Genomic DNA, 12362 nt, shown 5'->3' on the forward strand with positions numbered 1-12362 from the left:
GAGGTTGCCTTCTGAATAAAGTGTTTGCTTATGTCTTAAAATTGCATTCTGTAAAACTTAAAAGCTGTAAAATAAAAATTGCTTTAAAAACACTTTTTTGCTCAGAGCTATAATTGTAAGAAATCAGCTGTCTGAAAAACTGTCAATTTTAACCCTCTCTTCAGAGTAACAGTACGTGAAATCGGTGGTTAATGCTTCTTACCATTTTCAATGCCAAATCTGGAACAAACGTGCATTACTGGTTTTCCAAACTAATAGGTCTGGTTGGTTTGGTTGCTTTAAATCCCCCCATTACAAAATACACATTTCATGGCAAAGCTTCATTTAAAACACAACTCCCACATCTAGCGTGTAGGCATTCGAGCAGCACGCAAAAAGACAGCTCTAAATTTTACATTTTGCTACAATGCAAGAAAGGTGAAGTATTTTTACATCGTTGAAATGCCGGTGACCATAAAGGTCTAGTGCCTTTATTTAACTTTCTTTAAATAAGTCAATTCATTTCTCCATTAGCTTGAGCAGATCCAGTGATTACAGAATACCTTCAGTATATCCCATAACACTTATTCTCCATAATGAAATAAGGGCAAAAACAATGAAATATTTATCCTCCCTCCGTAATGTAATGTTTTATTATGGCCCCATGATAATGGCACGTAATGTGAAGGAGTATGTGAAGGAGGGCCCAGGGAGTGGGTCAGCAAATTAATACATCCCACTTTAAAATATAAAAAATAAAAACCCATGAGCAATCTTATTTCGGGATGGGAGTTCTGGAACGTCAAAGCCCACTGTGACAGGCTGCTCAGAAAGCAGCAAGAGCTCTGACAATGGGGGTGTGGGCACACTTAGCAGCACATGCACATTCACAGTGTACATTTCCCCAGTAAACATGCAATTTTCACCCAAACAAATTGGATCTCGCCTTTCATATCCAAATTTTTTTCTGCTACTTTAGAAAAACGCACAAAGTTTAGATTTGAATCACAGATTTTATTGAATGACCGATGGGCAAATTACAAATATAGTATTATCATACTATTTAAAAGTGATGCTTCTTACGCTGATCAGGTTTCAGAGTAAATAACTCCTCATTGATAATTCTATGCATGCAGGTATTTTGCATGGTGCTTCATGTGGTCATTTATAAATGTGGTAATGAAAAAGTAGCTGTGATCATATCCCTGAAAAAAAAGGAGAATATTAAAAATGCATGTTATCATAAGCATAGCACACATGCTTCTAAAAAAATAACTGAAGAACCAATTGTAAGTAAATACATTTCCTCTCCTCTAAATCCCTATTTAGACCAATATAACCAGGACAATGTCCGATTCAAACAACAAATTCTATGTAAGGATATCAGTGTCATACAGCCAGATGAACATAATTATACAAGAAAATAGCAAACTGAAATGTTTTATGACGCATTAAGAATGCTTGTACTGCATTTGTATTTCATATTTGTTCATTATTACTGAATGTGCTCTCATTTGGAGATCGAAAATGCATTACTGGAAGAAATAATAATAAACATTTAGGTTTGAGATCAATGCTTTATTTAAGAAAAATCAACTGAATGTTCCAGTACATAATGTTTTTAATTAAGATGTCAACAGAAATCCCTTTTCCCCAAGCCACGTTTCTGATTGTGCCGATTCTACAAATATAAACTTCACATTCTGTCACTCGACTACATCTGGTCTTCAAGCAATTGAGAAAAGTGCATACTTTTGTTTAGCATCCATACGTATGGATTCAAGACATTGTTCCATAAATCCACTAATGCAAAATCCAATATCACATGGATTTGAAGCATAGAAACTGTATTTTAGTATAATGCACATAAATCCATAATACCTACGATTTGCATGTATAGACTAGATGACAATGAGAAGTCAGAGAAAACACTATGTAATTTAAGGTGTGTCAAAGCGATGTGATTAAAGCGTATTCTTATTTCTCAACTTGATCTCTAAAGTGAGATTTTAGGCATTTAACCGGTGGCTACCAGAGCCGCGATCATAATAAATTAACAATTTCGAGAGCTAGTGCGAAAATATTTTGGAAAATGTCATTTACGGATATACAGTTTTGTGAAATGTTTGTGGGTTGTAGAGGGAGTCAGAGCACAAATGACACCACGGTTAACATTTATTACATGTGCTAGTAAACACAACTCATCCCATGTTTAAAACATGTTTAACACTTCCAGAAATCAGTTATTCATTAGTGTGGAAAAAGATTTTGGGTCTCCACCAAGCCATACTGACCAAATGGAGAACATTGGCAACAGGAGTTGTCATCCTGCCAAAATCTCTTAAGCAGCAAGGAATAAAATGACGAATATCCTATATGTTCGTTGTGTTAGAAAACAAACACACACCACGCTCTGCTCCAGACTCCAAATTACTCAAGAGCTGCTCAGCAGTAGTCGGAGTTACCAGTAGCTCATAAGGCTACCTTAGGGAGCGCAATGCCCTAGAATAACATCAAGGAGATGATTTTCACTTACTCTAGGAAACCAGGTCCAGAACCAAGGCCCAAAGCTTATTAACAGCTATTGTCTGTGATTTGTCAAGGGTATAAACCACAAGGACAAATAGTTTTCTGGTACATTTGCGGCAGTTTGAAAGTAATTACATGTATTTTGTTCCACTACTTACCTCTTGCAGTCTGAACACCACTGGGATCTTACGTTCGGTGCAGGCCGCAATAAAGTTGTCTGGCAAAAGCTGCCCTGCGGCAAGGAATTGGTCATCTTTTCCCTGATCAATTAATATATCCAGTTGTGAACCTGAGTAAGTCTTCACGAGCTGAGTAGCATCATATGCCTTCAGGAAAATAATAAATAAGAGGAAATGTGGTTGTATTTCCAATCAAACACTTTTTTTTAGTCTAGGAATCCATATATATTTTTTCTCAAGCTAGTGAGTTTGAGACAGACAGAGATATACAATGGGTTCTTAAATATTTTTAAAGAATGGTCCAACCAATGATGTAAATGATGCAAAAACATAGTATTCTGTAGAACCAAAGCTGGATGGGGCAAATATTGAGATTGATGACAGCCCACTTGTGCTAACAGATTCTGATAAGGCGATCACAGAATCTCAGCAGGTTATATATTGCAATGCCATTCTGTTATTTTAATGCAAATACATATTAAAAGGATGTATCTTGCCTAGTTACACCAGATTTCACCGGCTATTTGCAGGTTGGGTGTCTGATAGTCCTGATCCTTAATCCGACAGTAAGTACTGCTGGGATGTAAAATTTATAAGAGAATTTCTAATGCAAGTTTACAGAATGTAAAAGTAATGAAAACAAATATTTTCATCCAAAGGTTCAAACCACAGTTAACATGTAAAATAATTCAAAAAAACTTTCATGGAATGCTTTATTATAAACTCACCTCCCATTTACTGGTTTCAGATCCCAAGTATCCACCAAATGCTTTCTGACCCCATGGGCATTGCATTGGATTACAGATGGGTGCAAATGCTGAAACAGTCTATTATGAAATATAAAGAAAGCAGGCATTGAATTCAACATGCAGCCATTATTAACACCGTTAATTCAAAAGTTTTCTAATTCAATTAAACTTTTAAACTTGGATTGCACAGCAGATACATGGTGGATCCATAATTTCCCTAAGTGTGAAAGTGTCTTAAATTATTCACACAGATGTTGTGCAACTTGTGTAAATGTTGAGACATAGTTTATTTAAAGTTGTTTTCTGGTAAGTAGGTGGTATTTTGGAATAATTGAAGCAAAAAACAGGCTGTCACATGAGCAGAAGCAAAGGCAGATTGTGGGTGCTATTCCTGTATAATATTTTACTGCATAATATGTCTTGGGTGTATTAAAACATAGTTTTGCTTTAAAGTTACACCTATTAAGCAGAGCACACAATTTGAATTAAAAATGTTTTAATAATATTATTGGTTCTTTATTGCTTACGATATTTTTAAAGCAAATCCCAGTAGCTCCATGGGTTTCTTAGTCAATGATTTGTTAATTTTACCAGCTGCCTGATGAGTCTCAGTATCAATCACGGAAATCCCATCACAAATGTTTATAGTTTCCAAACTGAGATTTTCTTTTTCTCCAAAGATAACAAGCTTGTTAACATTAAGCAAGTTTTTTTTAATAAACTATGCTACAGAGGTGAAAAATAACAGACATCAGTCCAGTGTTCCCTTTGTGTATTGAAGAATTGACAAATGAGAGGAAACACATGACTTTATTTTTCATAACCAGTCATTTAAACAATGGTTTAAATACATTTGATTTTTTTTTTTAAATAACATCTTATATTCTATATGTAAATTACCCTACTCTAGTTGTAGTTTGGGATTTTGACAGTACTACATAATGACACAATAATGATATTAAATATGTGCCTTTCCCCATTATGCCAGGTGCCATTGACAATGAAACATTTCCCTTTACTAATTGTATAACCCATCTTTGTTGTCTCTCAAGTCATATAATATGTCCTATTAATTCTACCCCACACCATTTGTGCCAGTATAGAAAAAGCAAATTATACAGAAGCTACCCTTGTGGATCCCCAACTGTAACAATGTCAGGGAGAGTTTGACTTATAACATCTGTGTGCTCCCTGTCCTTCAAGCTTGCCCTTCACCACCAACACTGTGTTTTTAAAGGCAGACCTCATTTATTCCACTGTGTTAATTCATTTTTCCAATTTTTAAAACAATATCAAAACCAATGCTGCCGTAAATACCATAACTAGATGACATAAATTTATGTTAGTACAGCTATTTGTTTACCATGAAAACAGCTAAGAGACCCCAAACGTTTGAACGGCTATACACAAAACACATTAAAGTGGGGACAAAAGTGGTGATGAAAACGCCCTCCACTTAAAACTGCATAATATTACAAAATAACAAGATGCATTGCTAACTTTCATCCACCAGAAATCCTATAGTGCAGGGGATTCTGGGTATGTATATGAAAATCAGGTCAACAATGATCACCTTATTTGCCTCTTTATCCACTTTTTGCATGGATCCCATAGAGCTAATGTCTGCTGTGCTAGACAGCCTTTAAACAAAGCCCGGGACAGGTGCAGAAGGCAGCCGTCTTGTCCTTAATGGGACTTGTCTGCATGAGATAGGTTGCTGGCTCACTGCTTGAGGCTTGGGCTGGCACGTGGGTCACACTCAAACACATGTATATATAAAACAGGCTGTCAGTAAGGAAAAAGCTATTTTCTACAAGAAAATGTACATTCTTGAAATGAAACTGTGGGTGTAAAAATGTGATTTATATATAGCAACAACCAACCTTGTACAATTTGTACTAAGCTATTGCAATGCTTGATGAGATCATGGTTAACTAATTCAATTACCGTATTTGCTCGATTATAAGACGACCCTGATTATAAGACGACCCCCCAAAATCTGAATATTAACTTAGGAAAAAAGAAAAAGCCTGAATATAAGACGACCCTAAAGGAAAAAAGTTTTACCAGTAAATGTTAATTCATGTAAACTATTTTTTTTAATAAAAGCTATGATTGAGAAAAATATTTTTTTGTTTTTATTTCCTTGTATTTTCCAACCTGTCCCCCAGTTACGCACATCTGCCCCCAGGCTTGCCACACCAATATGGCACTGTGGCCCATGATATGCCTTTTAACCCTCTATATGCCACTGTGCCCCATGGTATGCCTTTTGACCCCCTATGTGCAACTCTGCCTCCAGAAATGCCTTATACCCCTATATCCCATTCTGGCATTTAGGGGGTTAAAATGCATATTATGGGGCAGAGTGGCATATAGGGAGGTATAAGGCATTCCAGGAGGCAGAGTGGCATTAAGGGAGTTAAAAGGCATTGTATAGAGCACTCTGCCTCCAGAAATGCCTTATACCCCTATATGCCACTCTGGCATTTAGGGGGTTAAAATGCATATTATGGGGCAGAGTGGCATATAGGGAGGTATAAGGCATTTCAGGAGGCAGAGTGCTCTATTAAATGCCCCCTTAACGCCACTCTGCCTCCTGAAATGCCTTTTACCTCCCTATATGCCACTCTGCCCCATAATATGCCTTTTAACCCCCTAAGTGTCAGAGTGGCATATAGGGGTATAAGGCATTCCAGAAATGCCCTATGCCCCCATTTAACACACACACACATACTTACTTACCGGTGCTTCCAATTTCCTGCTGTATTGCCGGGGCAGCGGGTTGACGTCGCCTTCCGCTGCAGCCGGAAGGAGGTGGAGTTGGCAGCGGGGGTTTGTCTGCGTCCGTAGCGCACATCTTCCCCGGCTGTCAGAGATCACAGTTCCCCGCACCGGTGCGGGGAACTCTGATCTCTGACAGTCGGAGAAGGTATGCGCGACGGACGCAGACAACCCCCGCTGCTAGCCACACCTCCTTCCGGCTGCAGCGGACGTTGTCTACGCGTAGACGTCAACCCGCTGCCCCGGCAATACAGCAGGAAGCACCGTTAAGTGTGTGTGTGTGGGGTGTTAACTGGGGGGGGGGGACAGGAGGATCCAGGTCCCCTGCAGCGGTGCGGAGGATCTGGATCTTAGTCTCATAATCAGACCTCTATTTGAGGTCTGATTAGAAGACGACCCCGATTAGAAGACGAGGGGTATTTTTCAGAGCATTTGCTCTGAAAAAACCTCGTCTTATAATCGAGCAAATACGGTAATCATATTGTGTTTTCTATACCACTATTGCCATCTTAATTACTAAAATAAAAATTAAAAAACATACTTTGGAGGATGTAACATGACCATCAAGAGACCTGAATAAAAATAGTGAGTCTTCCTTTGAGAACATAGAAGGCTTAATTGCTTATTACACTTATCACACAGTATGTACAGGTACAGATAACAGAACCGTGTAATAAATAAATGAACAAGTGATCAGTACGGTACAGCTGTTCACCACTTGGCTTTCACAGCTACAATACAAAATATGCCCAAGAATCTTAAACAGAACATATACCTTTCTGCTGAAACCAGTAAATAATAAATGTATCCAATGTGCAGTCTAGTGAGTATTCAGCTCTATATAGACAATGCAAACACTTATTAGGAATAAAAGCTTCAGGGTAATGGGCTTTTCCACCCTAAATATTACACTAGGAAAGTGTTATGTCACAAAGAAGATATATTACCTTATATTTCCCAGGGTTCTTAAGTGCGCAGATTAGAGCACCATGTCCTCCCATGGAGTGTCCAAAAATAGAAATTCTATCAGGGTCTGTTGGGAAATTTCCATTTATGAGATGGGGAAGCTGAAACACATTAAGAAAAATCAGTCGCTATTTTGCCCTGTTAGGTTAACAGCACTTCTTCTAATTCTCTAGCCTCCTATTATAATATACATACATACCACAAATAACCAAAGGCACCAAAAGGAAAAATAGAATTATATACCTGATGACTACATAACATACAAACAATGTAGAGCTTTATACAAAGATATTTTAGTCCCAAGGTAACGGAAAATCTGTATTTCCACATGGTAAAATGACAGAGATTGTAAGAATTCCTGCATTAAGGTTGACAGACAATATTCATGTTTGTAGCTTTACCTGACTTCTCAATAAACCAACAATACATTTAGGTTCTGGGTTTTTGTTTGTTTAACAACAATAATAACTATCCACAGTCAGTGTCATTAGGTTTTACTGACCAGCTTTTCAGAAGTTTCTTACTTCATAATACACATTTTATCTGCAGCCCCTGTGATAACTGCCAGGTCATAAAACAGGTATAAAAAGGGGGAATTTGTCCACAGTTTTAGTTCAATTATGCATATAGTTAGATAGCTGCGATATTATGTTACTGAATCTGTCATCTTCAGGCATTTTACCTCTTCTACTACATAGGAGTACATTCGATAGTTAGTCTTCCAAGGATCTTCTGTGGCGTTGACATAGAAGCCAGCTCCTGTGCCAAAATCCCAGCTCTCCTCCTCTCCTTCAATATTGCATCCACCTAAACATGAAGAAACCATCAATTTTTAACTGCTGTACAGTGTCTTGCGAAAGTATTTACCCCCTTGGCATTTTTCCTATATTGTTGCATTACAACCTGGAATTAAAATGAATTTGTTGGGGGTTCCTATCATTTTATTTACACAACACGTCTACCACTTTGTTCCATAAAAAATATTTTACATCTCCAAACAAGAAAGAAGACAAGAAAAAAAACACTGAAAACTTGAGCGTGCATAACTATTCACCCCCTCAAAGTCAATACTTCGTAGAGCCACCTTTTGCAGCAATTACAGCTTGGTACATCTAGCCACTGGGATTCTTGCCCATTCTTTCAGCTAAAACTCCTCCAGCAAGTTGGATGGTTTCTGCTGGTATACAGCAATTTTTAAGTCATACCACAGATTCTCTAGGATTGAGTTCTGGACTTTCACTAGGCCATAAATAAACGTTTGGTGTTTGTTCTATGTATTTTGGGCTGATGAATACTATAGCCAATGCTGCTGCCCAATAGTGATGGGAGTTTTTCTTTGTGTTTGTATTTCAATTTTGTATTTCACAGCCAGGTTACCATTGCTGCCGCCCACCCTATGTGGCCCCTATTAAGGGTTAATAAGTGTGTAGGGGTTCAGAGAATACCCCTTTCTGTCTCAATAGAGATTTTTACCTTTACCTCAAAGCAGCGAGGTGAATTGTTCAGTGTAGGACTCGCCTAAGAGGTTTGCCGTGACGTGGCTGGCGAGCTTCCATTTTAGTGAAACTAAAAACCTTAATTTGTCTAAATAAGCATAGGGATTTGGGATAGTGCACAGGTAACTATTTTTTGGTGTTCATAAATAATTGTTTCCCCTTAAACCACTGCAGTGTCAATTTAGCAGGTCATTGTCCTGCTAGAAGGTGAACCTCTGTCCCTCAAGAATTTCCCTGTATTTAACGCCATCCATCATTCCTTCAATCATGACCAGTTTCTCAGTCCCTGGCGATGGTGTTGTCAGGGTGATGAGAGGTGTTGGCTTTGCGTTTTCCTTGATGGCTCAATTTTAGTCTCATCTGACCAGTGTACCTTCTTCTACATGGTTGGGGAGTCTCCCACATGGCTTTTGGAAAATAGTAAAGGTGTTTGCTTTAGGGCTGCAACTAACGATTATTTTAATAATCGATTAGTTGGCCGATTATTTTTTCGATTAATCGGATAAAAAAATGCAATTTTTTTTAATTTAAAATAATGTGATAAAAAGACTTACAATTTACACTTTCATCTCTTTATCACAATGGCATTTCTCTATTCACCTTTCTTTTTTACTGACATAATAATAAAAGCTACAAGAACCCAAACACGGTGTTTCTCAAACTAGGTTTTAAGTTATTAGTAATATTAATTCATATGTTAACTATTTTTCTTATATAATAAAAACTAGGGCTGCAACTAACGATTATTTTCATAATCGATTAGTTGGCCGATTATTTTGTCGATTAATCGGATAAAAAAATGAATGTAAATTTTTCATTTATTTAAAATAATTTAATAAACAAATGATGTTAAATACAAACAGCAGAATAAAAAAAAACTTTTTTTATTCTGCTGTTTGTATTTAAAATGCATTTCTTGTCTTTATTTCCCAACCAGTCCCCCCAATACCACTCCATGCTGCCTCCCACATATACCACGCCACGCTGCCTCCCACATATGCCACTCCACGCTGCCTCCCATATATACCACTCCACGCTGCCTCCCACATTTGCCACTCCACGCTGCCTCCCACATTTGCCACTCCACGCTGCCTCCCACATATGCCACTCCACGCTGCCTCCCACATATGCCACTCCACGCTGCCTCCCACATATGCCACTCCACACTGCCTCCCACATATGCCACTCCACGCTGCCTCCCACATATGCCACTCCACACTGCCTCCCACATATGCCACTCCACGCTGCCTCTCACATATACCACTCCACGCTGCCTCCCAGACATGCCACGCTGCCTCCCACATATACCACTCCATGCTGCCTCCCACATATACCACTCCACGCTGCCTCCCACATATACCACTCCACGCTGCCTCCCACATATACCACTCCACGCTGCCTCCCACATATGCCACTCCACGCTGCCTCCCACATATGCACTCCACGCTGCCTCCCACATATACCACGCCACCTCCCACATATGCCACTCCACGCTGCCTCCCATATATACCACTCCACGCTGCCTCCCACATATGCCACTCCACGCTGCCTCCCACATATGCCACTCCACGCTGCCTCCCACATATGCCACTCCACACTGCCTCCCACATATGCCACTCCACACTGCCTCCCACATATGCCACTCCACGCTGCCTCCCACATATGCCACTCCACACTGCCTCCCACATATGCCACTCCACGCTGCCTCCCACATATGCCACTCCACGCTGCCTCCCACATATACCACTCCATGCTGCCTCCCACATATACCACTCCATGCTGCCTCCCACATATACCACTCCACGCTGCCTCCCACATATGCCACTCCACGCTGCCTCCCACATATACCACGCCACGCTGCCTCCCACATATGCCACTCCACGCTGCCTCACATATATACCACTCCACGCTGCCTCCCACATATGCCACTCCACGCTGCCTCCCACATATGCCACTCCACGCTGCCTCCCACATATGCCACTCCACGCTGCCTCCCACATATACCACTCCACGCTGCCTCCCACATATACCACTCCACGCTGCCTCCCACATATATCACTCCACGCTGCCTCCCACATATGCCACTCCACGCTGCCTCCCACATATGCCACTCCACGCTGCCTCCCACATATACCACTCCACGCTGCCTCCCACATATACCACTCCATGCTGCCTCCCACATATACCATTCCACGCTGCCTCCCATATATACCACTCCACGCTGCCTCCCACATATACCATTCCACGCTGCCTCCCACATATACCACTCCACGCTGCCTCCCACATATACCATTCCACGCTGCCTCCCACATACACCATTCCACGCTGCCTCCCACATATGGCACTCCACGCTGCCTCCCACATATGCCACTGTGCCTGATACGCCTTACACCCCCTAATACACCACTCCATCCTCCCCAGACATGCCACGCTGCCCTCCCCACATATGCCACTCCACTCTACCCCCAGATATGCCACTGTGGCCCCAGATATGCCTTATACACTCTGATACACCACTCCGTCCTCCCCAGACATGCCACACTGCCCTCCCCACATATGCCTTATATAATGTATATGCCTTATACCCCCAGATATGTCACTCCGTCCTCCCCAGATATGCCTTATACCCCCCAGATATCTCATAGTCCCCTCATAGAGTCACAGACCCGTTCACAGCACACTGACACCATACTTTTATAAATAAGTACTGGGTTAATCTTCACTGCCCCCAGGATTTAGATTCCCCTTAGTCTGCCCCCCTTTATCTCTAACTGCACCTTAAGTTAACTTTATTAAATTAATCAAATTAACCCTCAGTCCTCATCATTAAATTAACCCTAAACACCCCATTAACCATAACTACCCCTAAATTAACCCTAAACACCCCATTAACCATAACTACCTCTAAATTAACTATAAATACCCCATCAAAACAATTACCCTAAATGAACCCTAAACACCCCATTAACCATAACTGCCCCTAAATTAACCCTAAACACCCCATTAACCACAGCATCCCCTAAATTAACCCTAAAGACCCTGTCAACCACAACAGCCCCTAAATTAACCCTAAACACACCATTAACCACAACTGCCTCAAATTAACAATACCCCATTAACCACAGCTGCTCCTAAATTAACCCTAAACACCCCATTAACCATAGCTGCCCCTAAATTAACCCAAAACACCCTATTAACCATAGCTGCCCCTAAACACCCCATTAACCATAGCTGCCCCTAAACAGCCCATTAACCACAGCTGCCCCTAAATTAACCCTAAACACCCCATTAACCATAACTGCCCCTGAATTAACCCCCACCTCCCCTAACTTTCAGTAGCCCAAATATTAATTTTATACTTACAGTTAGATGAGTGTCACAGCCATGTGGTTCTGGCCTTCTGGGAGAAGGAAGGGGCGGGGCCAGTTGTCACTAGTGATGGGAAGTTCGGATCATTAAAGTGAATCGGATCATTTCGATTCGTTCACTGAAATGATCCGATTCATGATCCGAATCTTCGGATCACTCAGTGTGACTCACAGGAGTTACTGTTTTCCAGTAACTCCGTGCAGGCACACTAACGATTGGCCCCGCCCCTTTCATTATGAATCCTCCCCCCTGCCTCCAGTGATGTCATGAAGGCAGAGAGTCGTTCAAAGATTCGGATCTTACAGGGATCC

General features: G+C 40.7%; 1 protein-coding gene across 1 annotated transcript in view; it reads right to left on the reverse strand.

Annotated features, from left to right (window-relative positions):
* Positions 1 to 972: 972 nt before the first annotated feature.
* ESD (esterase D) overlaps positions 973 to 12362 on the reverse strand; it is a 31218-nt gene continuing 19828 nt past the window's right edge. Inside the window, exons 5-9 of the mRNA XM_053455532.1 lie at positions 7869 to 7993; positions 7168 to 7287; positions 3416 to 3514; positions 2667 to 2834; positions 973 to 1184 (exon numbers count right to left, since the gene is read on the reverse strand). Of these exons, the coding sequence (XP_053311507.1) occupies positions 1104 to 1184; positions 2667 to 2834; positions 3416 to 3514; positions 7168 to 7287; positions 7869 to 7993 (593 nt within the window). The 3' untranslated portion in view covers positions 973 to 1103. The remainder of the gene's footprint in view (positions 1185 to 2666; positions 2835 to 3415; positions 3515 to 7167; positions 7288 to 7868; positions 7994 to 12362) is intronic.

Source organism: Spea bombifrons, chromosome 2 (assembly GCF_027358695.1).
Source record: "Spea bombifrons isolate aSpeBom1 chromosome 2, aSpeBom1.2.pri, whole genome shotgun sequence".
Classification (NCBI taxonomy): domain Eukaryota; kingdom Metazoa; phylum Chordata; class Amphibia; order Anura; family Pelobatidae; genus Spea; species Spea bombifrons.